This window comes from Psammomys obesus, unplaced genomic scaffold (assembly GCF_907164565.1).
Source record: "Psammomys obesus unplaced genomic scaffold, mPsaObe1.curated_primary_1811, whole genome shotgun sequence".
Taxonomy (NCBI): Eukaryota; Metazoa; Chordata; class Mammalia; order Rodentia; family Muridae; genus Psammomys; species Psammomys obesus.
The window spans coordinates 4,595,740-4,620,656 of NW_026596131.1; the positions used below are offsets into that span (position 1 = coordinate 4,595,740).

Below are 24,917 nucleotides of genomic sequence, written 5' to 3' on the forward strand. Positions count from 1 at the left end.
CCCATACTATACTCTGGAGGGTTTTGAGACAGATAGACAGACACGGGGGGGGGGGGGGGGGAGAGAGGAGAGAGAATATGAAGTTTGGTGGCTATTGTGGTAGAGGAAGATCCTGAAGAAATTGAGGGTGGGATCAATATTAAATTCTCAAATAATTAAAAAGATTTTGAAAAAATATATGTTTTATGTGGTGGTTATAACTGTATAGCAAACCGTTATTTCTACTGTTCACGTGAATTTCAGTTTTAAAGTAATAAACATGTATTATATATAATTATATATATATATATACATACGGTTATTCTTTGTGATGTAAGTTAACATCATAAATGTATCCAAAGTATTCTTTAGTTGTTATAGTTTCCAAATATGTAATATGACTGAGTTTCTTTTTTGGTTTATAGGGCTGCCCTTTGAGGTCTGAATGTGTACTTTCAAAACATCACTACTGTATGCTTAATAGAGTTACAAAATGCATATTTTATATTTTATTTAATGGAGAGAATGTTCTAGCTGATGAGTATGAAGGTTTAGCTCATTAATCTTGATATAAGGAGAGGTCACTAAGTAAATATAATGGAGATCCTATCTGGATCATATTTTATTATTAAGATCATGCTAGTGATAACAGTAAATAGCATAAGCTCATGGCAAGCACGGTGCACATACATAACAGATACCTGTGTTTCTAATTCGGGGTTTCAGGGTTTTGCCTCCATGAGGTTGTCTAAGCAGCAAGCTGGAGGCACCCTTGTCCTCACCTGACTGATGCAAACATAAAGGTCATTTCCCAACGTCAATTTCAGTGAACGCGTAAATAATACAAATTAAAATGCACCTTAAAGTGAGAGGTATATATTAGTTAAGATATGCTATTATGTAACGAATTCCTTATTATGTAGGATCCAAAGTAAAATAAAGGAAAGTAGGATTTTGATGAATGTCTATAAAAATAAAAGATTCATAACAAATGGCAAGCATTTTTTGCTTCTAAAGGATCTGCAGGTTACGTCTAGTCACCAAAAATTCACCAATGTAACTTTGTCACTTTTGTATTCTCCAGTCAGAACATTTTTTACTTGTTTTTGAACTTTATGAAAATATTGCATTTTTAAATAACCTGATTTGCAGCTTTCAATATGATTTTTAAAATCATATGCTGCCTTGTCTATAAATCTGGACATTTCTTTTGGCTGCACATTCTATCTCATGATGTGAAGAGGAGTGAGTTAATTGTGACGAACATTTGGGGCATGATTAGTTATAGTGAAAAAACTGTTGCTATGTGCCTCCTTAGTCCTTTTCCTGTGCTGATGTAGGAGATTCTCTTTACCGATTACCGAGGTGTAGCTTATGAAAATGTTTAACTTTTGTAGGTCCTGCTGAATTAATTTATGATGAGACTTTACAGATCTGTACTCAACTCAGTAGTCTCCATAGCCATTGAAGTCGCACTTTGTTGCTGTTAGATTTCTTATCTTTTGCAATAATAGTAAAACAATACCAACCTGGTATTTTTCCATTTCTGGTGGATAATGAAGTTGGGCATCTTTTCATAAGTTTGCCCTTAGAGTTTTTCTCTTTACTCAGGTGAGCTCTCATGTATTTTACTTATTTTTCTATTGGATTCTTTATCTTTTGTTTGCTGCCTTATTTTGGGAATTCTGTAAGCTGTTCTTTTATTCATGCATGTTTCTAATTTCCTCTTCCCATTTGAAATGTTTTTCATTATCTTTTTGTGTCTTTAGAGAAATATTCTTAATCATGTCGTAGCCTAATTTGTAGGCCCTGTCAAGTCAGTATTCTTTGAACAATGTTTAAGAAATCCTTCTATGGGGAAATAGAAAGGCCTGGGGAGAGGGTAACTGGAGCTCCACAAGGAGAGCAACAGAACCAAAAGATCTGGGGTCTTTTCTGAGACTGATATTCCAACCAAAGACCATGCATGGAGATAGCCTAGCACCCCTGCACAGAGGTAGCCCGTGGCAGCTCAGTGCCCAAGTGGGTTCTCTAGTAAGGGGAACAGGGGCTGTCTCTGACATGAACTCAGTGGTTGGCTCTTTGATCACCTCCCCCTGAGGGGGGAGCAGCCTTACCAGGCTACAGAGGAAGACATTGCAGCCAATCCTGATGAGACCTGATAGGCTAGGGTCAGCTGGAAGGGGAGAAGGACCTCTCTTATCAGTAGACTGGGGAAGGGGAATGGAAGGGAGGGCGGGATTGAGAGGGGATAATGGAGGGGGTTATAGCTGGGATACAAAGGGAATAAATTGTAATTAATTAAAAAAAATCCTTCTATATTTTAAAGTCATTTAGCCATTATCATTTCCACATTTTGTCTCTAAATCTCATTACTTTTTAAAATAGCAGCTTGAGATGTAATTGGCACAGTTCACAACTTCCCTGCTCAAAACATGCAGCCCAGTGGTTTTCAGAATGTGATGCACAGTGTTCAGTGTACAGCTGCTCACCCTCATGCAAAGGTGACAGAAATGACTTATGTATATATGGTGAGGAGAACCCAAGGACTCAAGGCCTGTGTATACCATGTCTTCGTTCTATACATATGGATCTAGGGTAAAGTTTAATGTGTAAAGTAGACAGAATAAAAGATTAGCAACAATTTGTTTAAAGTTATAGCAGCTATGATGCAGGGTAATTTAAAAGTTATTTAAATTTAAGTGTGGAATTTTTAGTTCATATTTTTAAAGCATGATTGACCATAAAACTATGGAAAGCAAAACTGAGGCTGAGAGACTATTGTTCTCACAGAGTTGTTCAGTTCTCACCAGTCAGTTGTAGAAGTTAATCATTTCCCCACAAAAACAACCATATGCATTAGCAGTTAACGCTAGTTTTCACCTGCTAGCCCTAGGCAGCTTCCTAATGTCTGTCTCTTTGTAAGGAGGTTATTAAATGTTAGAGGTATTAAATGTGTTTTGTAAAAGTAGAATATTATGGTATGTGACGATGACTTTTTTTTACCTACTATGTTTTCAAGGTTCATTATGCTACAACAAGCTTAGTTTTCCATTCCTTTTCACTGCTGAGTAATATTCTGTTCTGTGGATCTGCTGTGTTTGTTTACTCACAAGTTAACAGGCATTTTAGCTATATTTACATTTGACTTCCAAGAATAGTTTTATTAGCATTTATGTACAAGTGTTGCATAGTTTTATCTTTTATTTCTTTTTAATATAGACTTGGGAATGGAGAGAGTTTTTATGGGCATATACTTGGCTTCGTATGGACATTTTCATAAAAGTATATATTTTGAGAATATTACCTTCAAACCCTCCTAATCACTCCTTTTGCTTATCCATCATCTGTCATTCCCCATCACTCCTTGTACCCTTATAATTCTACTTTCATGTCATATACAAACACACACAATTTTTGCATTCATGGAAGGCTAGCATCCATAATTGAGAAGAAACATGGAATGCTTGTCTGAGACGGAAGTCATTTAACGTGACAATCTCCATTTGCATACATTTTCTTGCCACTGACATGACTTCATTCTTTTTTTTGTATTTAACCAATTGATTTATTTAATGTTACCAAGAACAATGAATATAGTGTACAACAGAACCACATTTTAAATTTCTTTAGTAACGTAAGTTACTAAACTTCAGTTTTTAATTCTAATGGATACAGCTGATATTTATGATGTATCTCTGAACTGTACCAGAAATAAAAAAAAGAAACTTGGCTATTTATATTTAGATGATGGCTTTAAATTTTTTATATTTTATGTATGTGGGAGTTCTGCGTGCATGTATGGCTGTGTAGCTCTTGCACACAGTACCTGCAGAAGCCAAAAAGTGTATCACAAGCCCCTTCAACTGTAATTACAGTTGTTGTAAGGAGTCATGTGGGTGCTGAAAACTGGGGTCCTCTGGAAGAGCAACCAGTGCTCTTCTTAACCACTAAGCCCTCACTCCAGGGCTACAAGTCTCCTCTTCATAAAGGTTCTGCGCCTTGAGTGTCCCCACATGTCTGAGGCAAGCCGTGTGACAGGCGAAGACCCCATCACATGTCCTGGAACGGTCTTGAGACAACCTCCTAGGAGGAGCAGTGGGCAGCCTGAGCAAAGAGCACATCCAGATTTAAGAATCCCTCTTCTGGGAAGGTTCCACGATTCTTAAACATCAGTCTGCAAACTCCATGAACAAGGGCTCCTGCATGCAGGCTTTCATCAGCTTTGCCTTGTTGTCACCCTGATCGAAGTTAACCAGCATCTGCCTCAGGTGTGGGTTGAGCAGTAAGCTTCTTAAAGTTGCAGACTCACCTAAATTCTTTAAATCTTGAAGAGACACTCTGTCTTCTTCCTCGTTACTGTTGAGGAAGTCAGCTACAGAGGAGTCATCTTTGTCTTCCTCAGACCTTGTGTTTACAGGAGTCACTGTTCCTTTCTTCACAACAGGTCGGGTTTCAGGGTTACACTGTTCTTTGTGCTTCCGGAAACAGGTGACCGAGCAGTAGGGTACGCAGCAAGCCGGGCAGCAGTATTTCGGCTTCTAGCTGCACTGTTCAGTGATGCCAGGACTCCCTAGAATGCCCCCGACTTCATTCTTTATGTCTGAGTAAAATATCATCATGTAGATTTACTACATTGCATTTATTCATTCCTCTGTTGACCAGTGCCTAGATAGACTCTGTAGCTTTGCTCGTGTGGATAATTGTGCAATAAATGTTGATGTGCAAATATCTCTGTAATGGCTTGGGCCAAATATCTCTGTAATGTGTTGGTTTGAGTAAAACCCAGGAGGTGTAGCTGAGTCATTAGGTAGGTACACTTTAGTGTTCTGGGAACCTCCTACTGACGTTCATAGTGCTTAGCCAATCTACATTTCTGCCAGCAAATGTGTAAGAATTCTCCTTTGTCCATATACTTAGCAGCACATATTTGTGAGATGGACTCAGTGTGGTCTTGATTTGCATTTCTCTGATGTCTAGTGAGACTGAATGGTTTTCATCTGCTTATTGGCTAATTTTGCTTCATCTTTAGAGAACTGTCTGCCTGCTTCATTAGCCCATTTATTGATTTGGGTTATTCAATTTCTTGTTATTTAGTTTTCTGAGAACTTTCTGCATTTTATATATTAATCGTATGTCTTATATGTGGTTAGTAAAGATTTGAGATATTTGATTTTTGTCCCTTATAAGATATGGATCTGATTTTATTTTTTCCTGTATGGATAGCTTTTTCCTTGGGTTATTTTTAAGTTTAGTTCTGCCTAGTGTCAGCAGACTTGTAAGTTCTCAGTTCTGGTCCATCAATCATCTTTCCCACTCTCTTATAATCCCTTGTTCTTAGTTGCTACAACATTGTTAGGTCTGAGGGTCTACGATGTGACACTAGACCCTTAATTGAAGCTTGTTTTTCTTGTTTTGGGGTGTGGGTCCTGGAGACGGAACTTCAAACCTTGCAAATGTTGGTAGGTGCTCTGGCCACTATGCTCTTGTTCCAGATTTTGAAGCAGGGTCTTGCTACATAACTCAGATTGATCAGACTCCTCCTACCTCAGTTGCCTATGTGTTGGGATTTTAGGCATGTCGCCACACCCGGGTCCCTGCCTTTTTGAGACAGTGTCTTCTTTTATAGCTTAGGCTGGCCTCAAATTCATGATCTTCCCACTTCCTGCTCTCTTGTCTGTGTCTTGTCACCCATACCAAAAGTTTTTCATGTTTGAATCAGTCTTGTGTTAGTGCTGTAGATCATCAGGAGTGGACTGGGCTTTGCCTCACTGTGGAATTAGCCCACAGCTCTTTAGCTCCTTGATGGCTTTCACAGGGGCTTACACTTTTAGAGTTGTCTGAGTCTTTTCATGTACTTACTTCTAAGGATTTGTATTGAATCTAATTTTTTATTATTCTGGATTACATAAGGCCATTTCCACGAACTATAATTCTTTGAGATTATTTGTCCCTATACCCTACTTTGTGATCTTCACCACTGAGCCATCTCTGCAGAGTGCTGCTTCTTGATTTTAAAAAGACTGTTTTAAAGCTTCAAACACACACACACAACAATGAAAAAATTTTGTTAAAGTTTGAAGCACCTATTAGCTGGTTGAGAACATTCTTTCTAGTGCCTACTTAATTAGCTAAGAATTTCTGTCATTGAACTCCTTAAATATTTTTTCATGGAAATAATATAACCCTGTAAATGTGAGTTTTATCAGATATTTTTCTGTGTATTAGCAGGCCTTCATGCTGTTTTCTTGTAATGCATTGATGGAGTAAAGTGTACTTTCCATATTTTTACCCCATGTCTCACGTTGCATGCTCTGTGTTCCTAGATACAGGCGCACATGTGTGCCTATCCATGCAGGCATGTAGACTTCAGATTGACACCAAATGGTTTTCTCAGTTGCTCTCTACCTCGTTTTCTGAGACAGGGTCTTGCACTGTTTAGAGCTCACCAGTTGAGCCAGGCAGGCTGGCCAGCTACCTCCAGGGACCTCTGCTTCCCAGTCCTCAGATTACAGATTACAGGCGCTGCTATGCACTCTTAGGATCAGAGCTCAGGTTTCACGCTTTCTTAATAAACACTTTACCAGCTGAGCCTTCTGTTCAGCCCTGCAGCCAGCTTTAATAATGTTATACTATGGAATTTAGTTTGCTGATAAGCATTGTTGAGGGATCGTGACCAGTGCCCTGGCAGTGGGTGCTCACACTGGCCTGCTTTTACACTGAGGCTAGCTAGCTTTACAAACTGAGTTCCTAAATGATGAGTCTCTGAGAGATTGCAGTGTGAGAGACTCAGTTACTTTTTCTCTTAAATATTTAGTGGAACTAACCAATAGAGTCATCTGGGCTTCATATTAAATTTCTGGAAATATTTTTAATTAGCATTTCTCTTTTATTAATGATTACACGGTGATTCACATTTTCTGGTGATTTTGGTCATTTTTAGTAAGGTTTATACCACATTTTTTTCATTTAAATTTTATGATATTGACAGTTCTAATTGTTTTTATTTTGTTTTTTGAGACAGGGTCTCTCTGTGTATTTTTGGCTGTCCTGGAACTCACTCTGTAGACCAGGCTAGCCTTGAACTCACAGAGATCTGCCTGCCTCTGCCTCCTGAGTACTGGAATTAAAGATATATACCACAGCTTCCCCACTGACAGTTCTAAATTTTTATGAGTCTTAATCTGACTTTGCCCTCTAAACTAAGTGATTATCTATTTTATTTTTATACTGTGGTAAGCTATGTCTACCTGTAATTTATTTTAAGTTACCTTTACTCCTGTATTCATAAGTGCCTTTGCTTGGTAATTTTATTTCTCTTATTGTCCCTGTCTTCTTTTATTAATATTGTACTGATAATTAAATTTGTAAATAATTTTATCTTTCTCTGTTTTATGAATTTATAACAGGTAGATTAATAGGATCCTTCAAGAATTTTTAAAATTTACCTATGAAATATATGAGCTTAGTGTTTTCTTTGTGGAAATATTTTATTTCATTAAAAATTTAATTTCATTAAATTAAATTTGCTTAGCTTTCAGTTTCTAATTACCCAGTTATTGGCATAGTATTTTATAACCTCTCAACTCCTTCTTAATTACAATTTAAGTTACTAGTATGCATTTTTGTAGGTGACTTTGTCATGGCTTAATTTTTATCTCTAACATTGCTTATCTGTGCCTTTCCTTGATTAATATTACCATAATTTGTTCTTTTTAATTTATTAATTTGTTTTTCTTTGTCATTAATAACTAGCATTTCAATAAATAACACACCAAGATTCACTTTCTTGGTTTGAGTTTCATCCTCTAAGATTTAATAGGGAACTTTATAATTTTCAGTCATTCATAAACATATTACTTAATGCTATGGATTTATTTGGGTTAGGAAATGAGTAACATCAATCAGAATTTGTAAGCTACAAAAATAGATATAGTAAAATACTTTCCACTCACCCCTGACCTGCTGTCACCCACCCCTTTCATTCCTATCTAAAATAGGACCAGTGTAAAAGGACCAATGACCTTCTACAGATCAGCTCTAGCTACTTTACATTCCCTTTTAATTTTATCTGGAACCCTGAGTTAAAGTGAGTGCTTTGAATTCTGAAGTGTCTGGAGAGCTGTCTTTTGCTCATGTTATTTGGTCATTGGTTGACAGCTAATTCAGTTGCAGTGTTATATAGGGGATAGTCCCCTGAGGCCACCAATTTCTGTAATTTCATAATTAATGAAATACTTTAATTTCATAAATGTATCTAAGTACACTTACAGGATGGATTTTTCCAGGAGGGTGTTGGGTGTGACCTTTCTCCTACTAGTTCCATTCCATTGTTGTGTCTTCTGCTTTGTACTTTTCTCCCAGTCTGTGGATTATCTTGTCGTGGTTTTTACTTATCTTTCACAGAGTTGCCTTTTATTGGCCCTTGTATCAGTATTTTTGTTTCATGGATATTATTAGCTCATGTAGCTAATAACAAGAAGTTGAGAAAAGAGCCAAGTTCACTGAAAGACTTGGAATACTTGTCAAAGATTCCCCAGAGAGTTGAAGGTAACAAGGCTGATCACAGAACAAGGCTTGTGCACACTTAAGGAAAAATAAAGAACCCAGTGAACACTGGAGACAAAGGGCAGACCTGGAAAGCAGGCAGAGATGAACTGGAGTCCCTTCACAGGGCTAACAGCTGCCTTGTCAAACCCACGCAGAAAGAGCCCTCAGCAGTAAATGCTGCAAGGGTTGGCAGGGAACATCTTCTGAGGAACTCAAAACACGTGGTGGAGAGAAGCCAGTGCTGCTTACCCTGAGGGCAGGGGAGTGAGGGACCAGGACAGGAAAGGCAGCACGTGACTTCCAGGTGAGAAAAGACAGGAAAGGTGATGAAGGGAGAGAATGGATTTATTATGCCAGAAAACAAAATGGAGAAAATGTGAAATGTACAAAAAAAAAAAAAAAAAGGAAAAAATGAAAAATAAAAAAAAAAAAAAAAAAATAGGATGGCACAAAAAAGATTTTAAAAATAAGGCATATATTTAAGAATATAGAAATTAATTAGACTAAATACTCTATTTAAAAGACAAATATTGATAAGCTTTTAGAAGAAAATTAAAAATCATTTTGCTGTTCATAATAAACATTTAAAAACTAAATCTTCAGAAAGTTTTAAAGAAGAAAACATAAATAAAATATACCAAAGAATACTCGCCCCTCCAAAGAGCTGCTGTACTTGTTGTTACCCCAGGGAAAAATGAGTTTATGGCAGAACTCATGCTCAGGTGAGGAGGGCAGTTATTTAATAAGAGCATACTTGATAACAAAGGGCCAGTGAATGAGATATGCCCCTTAAAATCTCAAAATATGTAAATGCAAACTTAACAGAGTCAGCACAGTGAGAGATTTCAGTGTGCATTATTAGCTGAAAGTTTGCACCTAAATCTCTCAGTCGCTTTTTATATTTCAGTAAGATAAATGTATGAGCCAATAGACATTTATAGAATGCAGCACTCAATATATGTAGAAAGTTTAGACCAATTTCTTAGCCATGAAGATTTTAAAAATCTTTTGTAAAGATTTTTTTAATTTAAATTTTTTTTGTTAAATTTGACAACATAGCTTGCTGTTAAACAATCTTAATTTTTGGTAGTGGAAGACGCAACATATTCTATATCCCTAACCAGAGTGAACAGGGAAACACCCAGAGAGAGAGGCCCAGGCAAGGTGGAGGAAGAGACTGGAATGTTGTAGCTACACACCGGGAATACTGAATGTGGATTGCAGGTACCAGCATCTAAGAGAAATGAGCAGAATGAGCTCTTCAGAGGCCCATAAGTGACCAGCTCACACAGCACTTGGTTTTGAGGTTTCTAGCCTCCAGAACTGTCAAAGAACATATTTCTCTTAGATTTTAAAGATTTGTGTATTTATTTATGTGTATGAGTGTTTTACCTGTACATATGTATGCACACTGTGTGCAGGCCTGCTGCCCGCAGAGGCCAAAGGACACTGGATCCCCCTCTCAACTAGAGTTCTGGGTGGCTGTAAGATGTTATATGGGTGCTAGGGACCAAACCTGGGTGCTCTGCAAAGTGCTGTTAACTGCTGAGCCCTCTAGCCCAACATTAGTGTTCTTTTAAAGCACATTATTTGTGGTACTTTGTTACAACAGCCTTATGAAACTTATGTCCCATGAATTTTAGAGCTAAGAAGCATATATCTCACAAGGCAAAGGAAGGAGTAGAGGAAATTAAATGTAAATTGGAGCAAGTGATAATAAAAACATCATATATCTAAAGGAACACAATTTCAAATTTATAAATCAGAAAAGAAAGGATAAAAATGAGTTATATATCCAAAATAAGAAATTGGAAGAAGGAATACAAAAGAAACCAAGAAAATGGAGGTAAGGACATAACAAAATGAAAGCCAAGACCAATGATGGAAAAACAAAAGCACAATAGAGGACATTAGATGAATTCTAGGAACTTGATCTTGAATATTTGAAAAAGCAAGTTTCAGAAGAATACTCACAATATTCCACCAATGCAGGTATTATGACCAAGTAAAATAAGGCAATGTGATGTTTGAAAAAGCAGTGCATAGAGAAGTGTTCTTTTTCCACATGGCATTTGCCTCTAGGTAAGTGGGAACTGGGCTTGAAGGGCACAGAACAACAAAGGTTCTGATGGGGACCTGAAGGACAAGTAGATTTTCATCTGTGTTTTGATTGGCCATGTGTAGTTGTTCCTCTGTGACCTCCCTATCTGTATCTCCTGCCCATCTCTCCACACTAGATTATTGCTGACATGGAGACCCAGGTTCATAAGTTAAGGGAAGAGCTGATTAATGTGAACTCTCAGCGGAAACAGCAGCTTATAGAACTTGGTTTTCTCCGAGAAGAAGAGAAGCAGAAGGCTGCGAGGGACCATGAGACTGCTGTCAACAAGCTGAAGGCCGAATCTGAGAGAGTGAAAATGGAGCTGAAGAAGACGCACGCTGCTGAGACCGAGATGACTCTGGAGAAGGTGAGCAGCCGTTTCGTAGGCTTTGGTTAGACCGCAGCAATGCCGACTTAAAGCCTGCTGTCCAGCTCTGGTATTTAATGTCTGAAGGGTGGTAGCATGGATCTAATCTTCAGCCATAGTTGAGCAGTCTGAATGTCTTGCTCTGTACCTCTCCCCTTGACTTTTGTGGAATTAATTAGTAATTAAACTCAGTGATAGAATGGTGTTGTCAGATTTTCACATACCATGTAGCATAGGACTACTTGGGCTTGTAGCTCTGAATTTTCTTAGGTTTAGAATGAGTTGTGCATTTCCCCTAGGTTGTTGTTTAATAGTCCTATTAGGCTTTATAGTTTCTCTTTAATAACACTAACATTAGTGATGATGTACTTTCTTGGGTTGATATTTTAGTAGAAATAAGTTCATTTAGATTAGTATATTACTGAAATAAATATCAATATAACATTTATACATTTGGCTTGGATGATATTCAAGTTAACAATCTTGAATACTTTTTAAAAGTTGTGGGAGCAGCCTGACCAGGCCACAGAGGAAGACAATGCAGCCAGTCCTGTTAAGACTGAATAGGCTAGGGGCAGATGGAAGGGAAAAAGGACCTCCCCTATCAGTGGACTTAGAGAGGGGCATGGGAGGAGATGAGATAAATGGTGGGATTGGGAGGGATCAAGGGAGGGGGCTACAAAGTGAATAAATTATAATTAATATAAAAAATTTAAAGTTTAAACATTTAATCAGGTACTAAAAGGGAATTGCTATTCATCCTACCAGCTGCATGTTGCTTCTTGAGATCTTTAACTAATGCCAGTCTGTTTCTTTGGAACAAAACCTGAAAAGGGTACTCTAAGAATCATCTAATTCTATTCAACTTCTACTTCTCTTTCCCTTTCCCTTTCCCTTTCCCTTTCCCTTTCCCTTTGCAAGTAATGTTGAGCCCTGAAAGACTGCACACAATCACTCCAGGCATTACTGCAGATTTTACACAGTGTAAGCCTAAGCCATTACCTTAGCTCCCTAATTCACATGGAAATCGTATTTTAACATTCTCAACCCTTAGCAGGGTAGCTCTGAACTCACAGTTACATAGTAAGGGAGCTCTAAAGAGTTGTAAGTGTGCCTGGTTTCCTAGAAAACCAGTGAGAGCTCTAGTGTGGCTGCAAATGATGACCAAGGAGAAGAGTCCAGAGAGGAGTCCTCGGGGCCCAGCCCAGGTTCGGAGGTTGCCATAGACTCTGCTGTGACTTTTGGTGGGAGGAGGTTGCCTGCTTGCTGGAGCTGTGGAGTGATCTCACTTACCACTGTGTGAAGAGGAATCTCTCCATGAAGAAAATGGGCTAGCTGGAGAGCAGAGGAGAAGCAGGAGACCAGCCATGAAGGACTGCAGTAACTGAAACAGACCCGTTGAGTATTGGGCCTGGGAAGTATAGTAGCAGCTGGGATTTAAGAAAGAAATTAATTGGTGTGTGTTTGAAAGGTAGAGCTGACAGGATTTACTATTAGTTTATATGTGGGTGTTAAGAGAGTGAAAGACAGCGAGCCTGGGGCAGTCATGGTGATGCCAGGAGACAGTTGCTCTCTGTAGGGAAAAAAAAAAATCATGAGAGCAAGAGGCTAGGCCTTGCAGGATATATTGAGGCTGGGAGCCTTGTAAACATGTAAGTGGGATATTATTGAGCCTGCCATCAAAACAGTACAAAATAGTAATACTCTAATGCTGGCACATGCATGGCCTTGAGGACTAGGAAGCACTCTCACACAGTGAGCAGAGCACTGAGGCAGCAGAGCGTTGAGAGGCTGCAGAGTGACTTAGAGCATGCCAAGGAAAAAGAGCGGTGGACGTTGTCCTCAAAAAGAACCTTTGAGAAGATAATGAAGTAATAGACCACAAGACAAAAACTCACGTAGATGCATTAATTTAACTAATGTAGAGGGAAATACAAAATAAGCGGAGATTATTTTCTGTTGATATAAAAAAAAAATTAACCAGACTTGATGCCATTTAAGTCAGCCGTAAGTAGACTGGGGAATTTTTAACAAGTAGATGTGGAATGTGGCATTCCAAGTCACAGGAAAACAAATTCAAGAGAAAACAAAACCTTGTACCTGATGTGCTGGCTGATCCCAAGAAGGCGATAGGCTAGACTATGGCCCAGGGAGCTCAGAAACCACCTGCAGTAAATAGCAAGACACCACTGAAGATGATGGGGGAATTACGTGCCAAGATCTGGGGATCATTAGGAGTATCATTCTGTCAGCATCTTTGATGGTATAGCAGTAAAGGGTTGATGGGAACTGGTCTAGTCCAGGAGACAGACTCTTGAGGGCTTGTTAGAGGTGCATATGAGGTAGTGAAGTGTCTCTGATTCAACAAAGCAGGAAGGGTATGCTTGAGAGTCATTGCAGAGGGCCCCTGATGAGTCTTGATAAGACAAACTTAACCCTTAATCATTTACAAACATGGCAGACGTCTCAAGGCTGGGGAGGAAGCATATGAACTCTGCATTGTGCAGGGTTGAGAGTGATGGACATGAGCTATGCTGGCCACCTGCTGTTGAAAGGATGTTTCTGGATACCTGAAGAGAAGGCAAGCCTAGAGAAACAGGCGTAGGAGTTACCCACAGAGAATGCGTGGCTTGCCGCCTTGGGAGTGGAACTGCTGGTAAGGAGATGAGGAATAATGAAGAAGCAGACAGACAGACAATGAGATGGGGAATGGGTGGCTTCAGCATTTCAGAGACTGGGAGATACGTGTCAAAGAAGGGTCATCAAGGTAGCAGAACTATGTACAGAATTTGTTTTCATGAAATACAGAAAAAGAGTATTTGGAAAGCAAGACTTTCAAGAATGTGACAAAGTCAAGAAGGATGAGAGTTGAGTAGAGGTCACTGGAGCTGAAACTGAAGTCTCTGATGATCTTGGACCACATACTGAAAATGATAGCGGAGATGCAAACCACATTTGCAAAAGCTGAGTGAGGCCGTACAGATGAGAAAGGCCTCTGTTGACTGGGAAATCTGATACTAAAATGAGGAAGTTAGATTTTCAAAGAACAGCAGGAGTCAAAGTAGAGTGCCTTTTTAAACTGAAAAGATCTTCAGCATTTTGAAGCAGGAGAGAAGGGACTTTGGAGATTGTCCAAAGTGGAGACTGGCACGAGATGATTGATGGCATGCCCTCTGGCAGCAGAAGGATGCTCAGCTGAGGACAACCCCACCTCAGACCTTGGCTACAGGGGTACAGAAATATGAGATATCCGTCTGTTCCGGAACATGCCACTCTCTCTTGCTTCTCAGTCCTTACACCTATCACCTTTGACTCATAAATGTTCTACAGATTTCTAATACTAGCCTTCTCTTCATCCTTCATCCCTCTGGCAGAATAGGGTTGGTACCTAAAATGGACAGAGAATACAAGTTGTACAGGAAACAGAAGGGAGCACAGTCATTCCAGGCAACATGGAGGAAGGTCACTGAAGAGGTTGTCTAGCACACTGGGAATTGTGGGCAAAGAAAAGAGAGCAATCTGGAGAAAGGGAAGATACAAGATACAAGATATGCTGCCATCCATTGTACTGTTTCAAAGTCTATGATAAAACCCAAGTGCTAGGTTCTGGACACTGAATGACTTGTATTTCATATTGATAAGTAAAAACAAAAGTTTAGCAATTTCAGCTGCAAAAAATGCCTGGACTGAGTCAAAAGCATGCCTTATTTTTTAAAGCTCTAGGATCAAATATAGTGCTTTTCACAAAAGATATTCATTAAATGCTATGTGAGTGAATCAAAGAATTCAGTATAGCCCTAGTGTATGACAGTGTATATGAATAAATTATAACTCATCCAAATTTGATTTTAATCCATTATAGATATTTGAATAGGGCAAAATTTATCTTTGTATTCAAATATTCATTTGTGTCTCATATAATTTCTTCCGTATTACTTAAATAAGTTAAACATAAAGTATATTTTTAGAAATAATTTGATTTTTCTCTACAAATTAATAAACATTTGAATTTCTATAAAAGTTTAAATCAATACCAATAAGCTGAAAGTTTGTTAATCATTCTGCAAAGTTGCTAAATTCTTCTCACCCGATTATAAAGCTTAATAGTGTGTTGGAAGATGGTTCAGTGGCCAGAGTACTTACACAAATATGAGGACCTACGTTCAAATTCTCCACCTCTCCCTAAAAAACTGGTAGAGGCATGTATGCTTGTCACTCTAATGCTACAGAGCAGAGACAGATGGATGAGCTGGGGATCACTGACTAGGCTGCCAAACCATAATGCCAAACTTGGGTTCACTGAGAGGCGCTGCCTGAAGGGAATAAGATAGAGATCAAACAAGACGGCCAGTGTTGTCCTCTTAGTACATGCACATGGACATAACCCCACACATATCACATACCACACACAACTTCATATGTAGAGATACCTGAAAGTTAAAATATGCAGCTCAAAATTTAGTCAGAATTGCGTTCTTATTGTTTAGTGTAAATTTAGGTTTAAGGAGAAGATGATACGACTAGAATAATAAGCCATATAAGTGGAACCTTCCATTTATCCTGGGTCCCTTAGGTAGCACAGTGCAAGGGTTCCAAAAGCCCTGAGTCCAGATGCTACCTGACTGTCAGCAGTGATTTAGACCAAAATGATCTCTTCAGTGACCTCGAGTTATGGAAAACATGAAGTCAAGTCCTTGAAGTATAGAATCCAAGAGAATACATGATTGACATTTGAAAAGTGAAAGCTGCTTTTTACACTTTTAAAATTCTTTTAAAACAGAATTACAAAAAGCCCACGATATATATGGACCTTTGAAAAGTTAAAGATAATTACTATGTGATGATAGTAAACAATTTTTCTATCTATTAAGAAAAAGACAAACGTGAACTACTTAAAAGCAACCATTCTTAAAATAAAGGATGTTTAGAAAACATGAAAAATAAAGCTCCTGCCACTACCACCCTCACTCATTACCAGCGAGAACAGCTTAATATCTACATGAATTACCAGTTTCAACTTTGTTGCCTGAGAACATGCTAAGTCTTTTCCTGTTCCACAAGTTATTCTAAAGATATTTCAATGTCATTTGGAATTCTTAAAAACTATAGTTTCATTGGTTTTTGGTATTTTATTTATGAAGAGAGCATAATTTATTGTGTTGTTTAATTTTGAGATATTTGGGCTTTTAATATTAAAATTAATATTAAATTTTAATGTAGATATTAGCATATCTATTCACAAATTTTTATCAACACTTCCAATTTTTCTTTCTCTCCATTTAAAATTCCCATAAAATGATGAGGTCCTGTTTCATTTCAGAAAGCTTAGATTACCTTTTATTTCCCCTGCAAGGGCATTTGCTGTTGCTTAGTATACCCTTAGCATACCCATCCTTTAATTTTTGGTATTTTTGTAAAAAGTGGTTATTATCAAGAGATTGGACATTTACACTAGATCTGTAGTGTACACTTTTTATTTTCTTTAAAAAATGTCTGTTGGTATTTCTTTGGTAGTTTCTCTTCCCCTAGAGTTCTAGTTTCTTCATGAATGTATAACCCCCTTCTACTTTTAATAATAAAAATCTCACCATTGTGGCAAATATTCTTGGTATGTGCCTTTTAGTTGTAGTACACAAATGTTTCTATTTGCATTCAGTGTAGTGTGTCTATTTTGCACTTTGTAAATTCTCACCTATGAATAATTGTTTTAAACATAACATTCTGATATTATAAAATATATGACAAATCATTTTTTGCAGTATACAAATTGAAAAGCTCTTATGAATTTGACACACATTTACCAGCTTAGGTTGCCAGTACATAACTTGAAATGATATCTGAAGGATTATTCTGGAGATCTGCCAGCCTAAAGTGATTAAAAGATTCTGAGCAACAGTTTAACATCTTTTTCAAATTTAAGAAATGCCGCATATGGCATAATTACCCAAAGCTAAGGTCATAGAAACTACTCAGACCTTTGAAATTTATAATTAAAGGATTAATATTAACTTATGAAGACATTGTCATTTTAGCTTTAAAGGGATTTCTAATTTCAATTCTCTTCTTCCTTTGATCTTTTGCCTGACTTTTTTTCTTTGATTAAAAAATATGGAGCTTTATATCCTTAAACATTAAATTAAAATTTGAAATTTGTATAAATTGATTGACAAATAACCTCCAGTCTAATCTGTATTATATCCTCCAAATGATGAACTTAGAATTGTCATTTTTCTGTTGATCTATGAACCATAGACAGCTGTAATGGGTTACTATGGCACCTCTAAGCGTAATGAACATTTGTAAAAGAAAAAATACACAACAGCAACTTGGAAAACCTAGGAATGATGCAGAACTCAGATACAATGAATTAGTATTCTCTTATGGTGAGGCTTGGAGTGTGTGTGTGTGTGTGTGTGTGTGTGTGTGTACACTCACATGTGTGGGGCCACATATTTACATGTATGTAAGTATATTTAGAAGCCAGCGGTTGAGGTTTGGTACCTCCCTAGATTGCTTATCTTTTGAGGTAGCATCAGCTCTCCGCTTCTCCTACTTTATCCGCTTCCTGTGAAGCATGTACCCCAGAGGAAGTCCCCTAAGTCAACTATGGATTCATGTCTGGGTGTTTGTTACTCAACAAAAATTATTTTTATAAACTAATGTTAAACATACCAAGTAGAAATCAGAAGTACAATACCCTTCTCAATAGCTTAAAAAACCATATCTAGGAATAACTCTAACCAAGAAAGTGACCTACATAATAAGGACTTTACAACAGAAGATGACATCAGAAAATAGAAGGCCTCCCATGTTCATGTATCAGTAAGATTGATACTGTGAAAATGGCCATCCTACCAAAAGCAATCTACAGATTCAGTGAAATCACTATCAAAATCTCAATACAATTGCACATAAATTTTTTTTAATTGTAAACCTCACATGGAAGCACACACATACACACACACACAGAAAGACAAGAAACAGGATAGTGAGCTAAAATAATTCTGATTGATAAAATAACTGCTGGAGGTATCACTCTCCCAGATTTCAGGGTGTGCCACAGATAAAGTCATGAAAATAGCAGGGCATTTGAATAAAAGTCAAGTGACAACACATGCTGGAGAGGATGTGGAGAAAGAGGAATCCTTCTCCAATGTTGGTGGGAATGTAAACTTGTACAATCACTTTGGAAATCAATCTGGCGCTTTCTCAGACAATTAGGAATAGTGCTTCCTCAAGATCCAGCTATACCACTCCTAGGCATATGTCCAAAATATGCTCAAGTATACAATAAGGACATTTGCTCAACCATGTTTGTAACAGCTTTATTTGTAATAGCCAAAACCTGGAAACAACCCAGATGCCCCTCAACTGAGGAATGGATACAGAAATTGTGGTACTTTTACACAATGGAATACTACTCGGCAATTAGAAACAAGGAAATTATGAAATTTTCAGGCAAACGGTGGGAACTAGAAAAGATCATCCTGAGTGAGGTATCCCAGAAGCAGAAAGATACACATGGTATATACTCACTTATAAGTGGATATTAGACATATAATATAGGATAAACGTACTAAAATCTGTACACCTAAAGAAGCTAAGCAAGAAGGAGGACCCTGGGTAAGATGCTCAATCTTCATTCAGTAGGGCAAACGGGACAAATATCAGAAGAGGGAGAAAACAGGGAACAGGACAGGAGCCTACCACAGACGGCCTCTGAAAGACTCTACCCAGTAGGGTACTAAAGCAGATGCTGAGACTCATAGCCAAACTTTGAGCAGCGTGCAGGGGATCTTATAAAAGAAGGGGCAGGTAGAAAGACCTGGAGGGGACAGAAGCTCCACAAGGAGAGCATCAGAACCAAGAAATCTGGGCACAAGGGTCTTTTGTGAGACTGATACTCCAAAAAAGGACTGTGCATGGAGATAACCTAGAACCCCTGCACAGATGTAGCCCATGGCAGCTCAGTATCCAAGTGGGTATCCTAGTAATGGGAACAGGGGCTGTCTCTGATGTGAATTCAGGGGATGGCACTTTGATCACCTCTACCACAGGGGGCACAGAGGAAGTCCATAGAGGAAGACAATGAAGCCAGTCCTGATGAGACCTGATAGGCTCGGGTCAGGTGGAAGGGGAGGAGGACCACCCCTATCAGTGGACTTGGAGAGGGGCATAGTAGAAGAAGAGGGAGGGAGGGTGGCATTAGGATACAGCTGGGATACAAAGTGAACAAACTGTAATTAATAAAAATAAAATTAATTTTTAAAAAAAGGTTGATTAATGAAATAGAAGTTGAAGACCTGGACATAACCCCACAGACAGCTAATTATTTTTAAGGAGCCAAAAATACTCACTGGAGTAAAGACAGCATTTAATACATGGTGTTGGATAGCTTCATGTAAAAGAGTGAAAATAGATACATATATATCACCCTGCACAAAATTCAACTCCAAATGGATCCAGAACCTTACTATAAGACCAGATACTCAGAATCTGATAGGAGTAAAAGTAAGGAATAGGCTTGAAAACTCATGGCAGTGGAAGAGGCTTTCTAAGTAGGACAGAGATAGTGCAGGCCCAAAGATCAACAATTAATAAATCAACCTCATGCAGCTAAAAGTTTTTTGCATAGCAAAGGACACCATCACTCAAGCAAAGATGCAGCCTAAGGAATGGGAAAAGATCTTTACCAATTAATTAAATGTCTTACAGAAGGTTCGAATATACAGAGAACTCAGATTGCTTGCATATTCATGCTGAGAAGAGTTTGCCTTACCTGGGGACTGTTAAACTCAGTGCTAATGGGAAGTCTCTGAGGGAGATAGAACAGGCTGCTCCTTTCTCTGCGGCTTGCATGGTGTCTGTCTTCTGTCCTCCCTCCCTCTGCCTCTGCAGGAGGTTAAAGAGCACTCTTCTTTTCTAGAAACCTGGGGGAACAAATCAGCAGTCCTGCATTTGGGAGGTATCGGTCAGAGGGCCAGGAATCTAAGCTCATGCTTCACTCTATAACAATTTCAAGGCGGTCTGGGATACACTGAAGCCTTATCTCAAAAACCAAAACAAAGGATTGTTTGGGGAAATAAAATCTAAAAATATAAATGAATGCTTGTTTGATTTTAAATTAAGCATTTAAAGTTTGTAAATCAGAGCATCCTCATCATTCTCCAGCCTGCCTTTCCTTTGTTTCAATAAAACCATTTAAAAACATTATTTTATTTGTTAGAAGTCATTTCCTCTGTTTGGATGCTCATAAGTGGAAAATCTTATATGTAGAATAAATGAAAAGCTCTTGGGATAGTGCAGTAAAACATTTTGTTTTGACTTGAGAACTTATTTGAGTTCATCTGTTATCTTCAGGAGTTAGTATTTTAATTGAAAGAGGTGCTATCAAACAACAGAAATAAGCACTTGTGTTTTTGGTGTTTGTGGATGTGTGAGATTAGCGTTATGGTTGTGTGTCTCTTTTACTCTTACGCTGTAGAACTGAAGACTACCCATCTCTTTGACTAGTGATGTTTCTTGGCTAATATAACAGATAATCAACACTTTGTAAAAGTGTGCCTCTAAAAATCTCATTTATAAATATTTTTAAAATTCAATGGACAAAATTCATTTACACTTTTAGAACATTGTATCACACAATCACATGGCTTTCATTTTAGGAATGCAAAATGGTTGAGTATCAGAAACAGAAACTGTATTAAAAAGTTGAAAGAGAAAATTTTATATGGTTCCCTCTGTATTAGAGTGAGCCTAACCTTTTGTTTAAAAAGACCCTAAAATACAGTGACAAACTAGAAAGTGGGTTTTATTTCTCTCTCCTGTAACAATCTGGAGCTGTTGGGATGACTGGAATAGGGGAGGCAGGCAGGGCTGAGGGGACACTGTTGTACAAGATCGCTTAAGAACCTCATTTCTCAGTGTATCTCACTCATTTGAATGTAGTGGTTCCATCCCTGCACTAAAGATTTCAGCCTTAGTTGGCACGATTTTCCAGCAACCAGCAACTAGGATAAGGAGTCCAAGAAAAAGGCGCAAACAAGTTGTTTCCTGTTAAGGAGGTGCTATGGAGCTTTCCTATAGAGTTCTCCTATGCCACTGAAGAAACTTGGTTTTAGGACACAGCTAAGAAAGCATGGGCCTGATGGCTTTCACAGTGCTAAAATACAGAAAGAAGCTATCATTTGGAAGAGAGAAGAGAATATAGGAGGATCAGGAAGGAAGAAGGACATGAAGGACAACAGATAGTTCACAAGCGATGGCTCACTCTGTATGTTTGATGCCTATGCAGAGTCCTGGTCAGTCAGTGCAGAGCAGCAGACAAAACAAGCGGATACCATCAGAGCTGAGCCTGGCCGGGACAGTTGACTGCGTGCTCTGATTTACATTTGTGTGGTTTGCTACATGATTTTAAGTTGTCTAATGAAATGACACAGATTAAAAACCCTGAAGTTACCAGGGTCGGGGCCCATTCAAACAGCACGGCTACATTTACTTCATTGAGATGAAGTCATTCTGGGCATGCCAGTGTCTGGATGAAGGGGCCACACTGAGAAGCCAGTGTGAAGATCCCAAAGCAAAAAGCAAAACTGCTATGGCCAAGGACAGCTTGGAACAAGTATGGTGTGTGAGTAGTGGGAGTATTTGAGAGGAAGTGCCACACAGGTCTCAGAGCACCAGTCACATGGAGTCTTCCATGTAATGCAAGGACTTTTCTTTAACCCTGAGTAAAGGAAGACAGGAGAACGCTTCTCTTGAGGGGAAAGCCTAGCCATCTGAGAACAAAGTAGGAAGCCAGCTAAGACGCCACTTTGGTCATCCAGGTGATGAATAAAGGCAGCTGAGACCAGAGAGTAGCAGGAGGTGCTGAGATTCTGGGTGTATTTTGAAGCTAGAGTCATCATGGTACATAGTGCAGAGCATGAGATGGAGAAGTATCCCTCGGAGAGGCTCACAATACACATGAAGATGTGGGGGGGAAACATGCAGCTTGTTTTATGATTAGATGACACCATGTGATTTTTAAATTGTATTTCTTGTATTTCTAAATGTTCTGTATTATAAGTACTTTGTAAGCTGATGTAGAGTGATTTAGGAATCACTCTATGCTCATATTGTCCCCTATCTCTAAACCCTGGGGCAGTTCCTGTCATTCTACTTCCAAACAATCAAAACCATGAAGAAAAGAGTGTGCTGGCCCCTAAGTTCTAACATTCTGCTAGCTATTATATGAAAACAAGCAATGTGATTGTGATGTCACTGTCCCTCCTCACGCCTCCCTGGGAGATGAGGGGTTTCTTAATCGTGTGACCCATGGGCCCAGATCACTTGTCAGGACAGAGGGGGATCAAAGATAAGCGCCGTGGCTTTTTCATCACCTCTGGGATCCTAGTGGGGTCTGTAGGAGATGTGGGCCTCTCTGACCTTAGAGCAGGCTGACAGTATGAGACCCCTGAGGGACAGGACCATCTGTGCCCAAAGAGAAAAAGGTAAGAATGAGACACAGAGAAATACCTCTGTATGAGGTGGAGATTTTTTTTTAAATACCCTAATTCTTGTAATAACCTAAATTTAGACACTGGTGATGTGAACACAGCCCTTCCCATCAGGGAGATTAATTTTAGTAAGAGGGAATATTTAATATTAGAAACCACTATCATTACATTTAACTGAAATTAAGGTCATCCTCTGACTTTGTTGGACTGAATTGCCTTGGAAACATCTAAATGGTGTCTCAGAGTCAAGAGTGAACAGAAGGAATAGAGCAGAATTTTCTAGAAATGATAGATTGTGAGCTAATTGTAGTTACCCATTACTTTAAATTTTATAAAATACCATTTCCCAAAACAAATTAAAGTTGACGCAGTTTCATGGCTGTTTGGGAAAACATTTGCAAAATCCCATTTCTTCTTTCTACCAGTCCTTATTTTATTGTGTTTATGTTAATTAAATTCATTAATATTAAATTGTATTTAAATATATAAGGTATAAAACTTACCATTTTAATTATATGGTGCAGCAGCAGTAATTACACTTAAGTTGTTGGGCAACTATCCCCATTTTTCACCTCCAAAACACTTAACCTCACAAAACCAAAATAGTATCTGCCAAACAGTACCTCCCCATGGCTGAGTGCTGAGTGCTCCCCAACCCTTGCTAGCCACCGCTATAACTCTGTTTCTGTGTATGTAACTACTCTAGGTGTCTGGCACAAGGGAATCATTCATTAGATACTTTTTGTGATTTTTTTTAAATTTCATTTAATATTGGGGTGCCATAGACTGTCAGAATTTATTTTTTGTAAGATTTTAAAAAATCATTGTGTGAATATTCCACATTTTGTTTCTCAGTGGGCACTTGGTTTGCTTCTACCTGTTGGCAATTACTAATTATTCAGTAGTGAACATGATTCTACAAAAAACTACTATAGTTTTTGGGTTTATTTTTTTAATATATAACCAGAAGATCTATATGATAGAAGCAGCTAAAATGTAAAGAAAGATATAAAATTGCAAATGTATTTCTTGTGATGATAGTCATTTTTACTATATTCCTATCCATGAGCATAGGAGGACTTGTATCTAAAGTTTTTTCATACAGTATATTTCGACCATATTCTTTTTCTTTCCCAACTCCTCTCAGACCTTTCCTAAATTCCTATGTCCAACATCATGTTCTTTCTTTTTTCTCTCTCTCTCAAAAAAAATCAAAACAAAAACACCAAAGACAAAACAAAACAGAAGCCCATAAAAACAAACCAACCAACCAACTAAACAAACAAAAAGCCACCACCACCAAAAATCATGGAGTCCATTTTGCGTTGGCCACTACTCCTGGCCATGAGGGCTTTCCTGGACTGTGGTACCCGGTGACACTTCATTGGAGAAAACTGGTTTTACCTTTTCCAGCAAGGGTAGATTGCAAAGAGGTTCTTTGATAAGAGTGGGACTTGTCTACTTCTCCTTCTCTGGGAATTTTTTTTCTGCTTTAAACTTGTGCAAATCTTGTGCATACTGTAACATCTCTGCAGGTTCATATTTGTGTCAGTTCTGTTATGTCTGGAAGACACTGGCGTGGTTTTGTTTTAGTGGGAGTTATCTACCGCTCCTGGTGCTTAGAGTCTGTCTGCTTCTTTTCCACATTGATTCCTGAGCCTTGAGGGGGAGGGGTTTGATAAAGACATCCCACTTAGGTTGGGTGCTTGAAAATCTCTCTCTCTGCACATTGTGCAGTTGTGAGTCTCTTGTTAGTTACCATCTTCTGTAAGAAGCCTCTCTGATGAGGGTCGGGTGACACTTTTATCTATGGGTACAGAAGTATGTCATCAGGAGTCACTTTATCACTTTGTCCCTTTAGCAGAATAATAGTGGATTTTCCCCTAGGCACATGACCTACCTAGTCTCAGGTTCTTGGACACTTTTACCACTTTGAGATATGGGTTCCATCTCAAGGAGTGGACTTTAAATCCAGCCAAAAAAGTGCCTGGTTACTCCCATCATGTTTGTGCCCTTGTTGCGCTAGTATATCTGTCACAGGTCAGAGGGTTCGTAACTGGCTGATTTGGTGATTACTTTTCTCCTTTGGTAGCATGCAAACCCTGAGTGTGGTCAGTAGGGTGAAGCTTCTAACTGGCGGCAGCTCAATCTCTCCATGTTCAGCGACATAAGGAGGCGGTGTTTTTTGTCAATAGGGCCTGTCAGGTTGTGGAGGGTAACTATGCCTTTACAATAGTCTGTGATGTGTGTGTGGAGTTGTGATTCAGTGAGATAACCCATCCCTGGCCCTGGAGATTGTGCTTGGTGGCTTAAGACACCTAGCTGGGACGTTGTCACCCATAGGAGGCCTTTGGTCTTCTAGTTCTTCTTCAATTACTTTTTTCAGTGTTTTTAAATTTCCATTATAGGTAGCTTTTGTCTT

At 38.6% G+C, this 24,917-nt stretch overlaps 1 protein-coding gene across 1 annotated transcript in view; it reads left to right on the forward strand.

Moving 5' to 3' along the window:
- Cep112 (centrosomal protein 112) overlaps positions 1 to 24,917 on the forward strand; it is a 382,050-nt gene that overhangs the window by 201,643 nt on the left and 155,490 nt on the right. Inside the window, 1 exon segment of the mRNA XM_055592186.1 lies at positions 10,767 to 10,997. Within this exon segment, the coding sequence (XP_055448161.1) occupies positions 10,767 to 10,997 (231 nt within the window).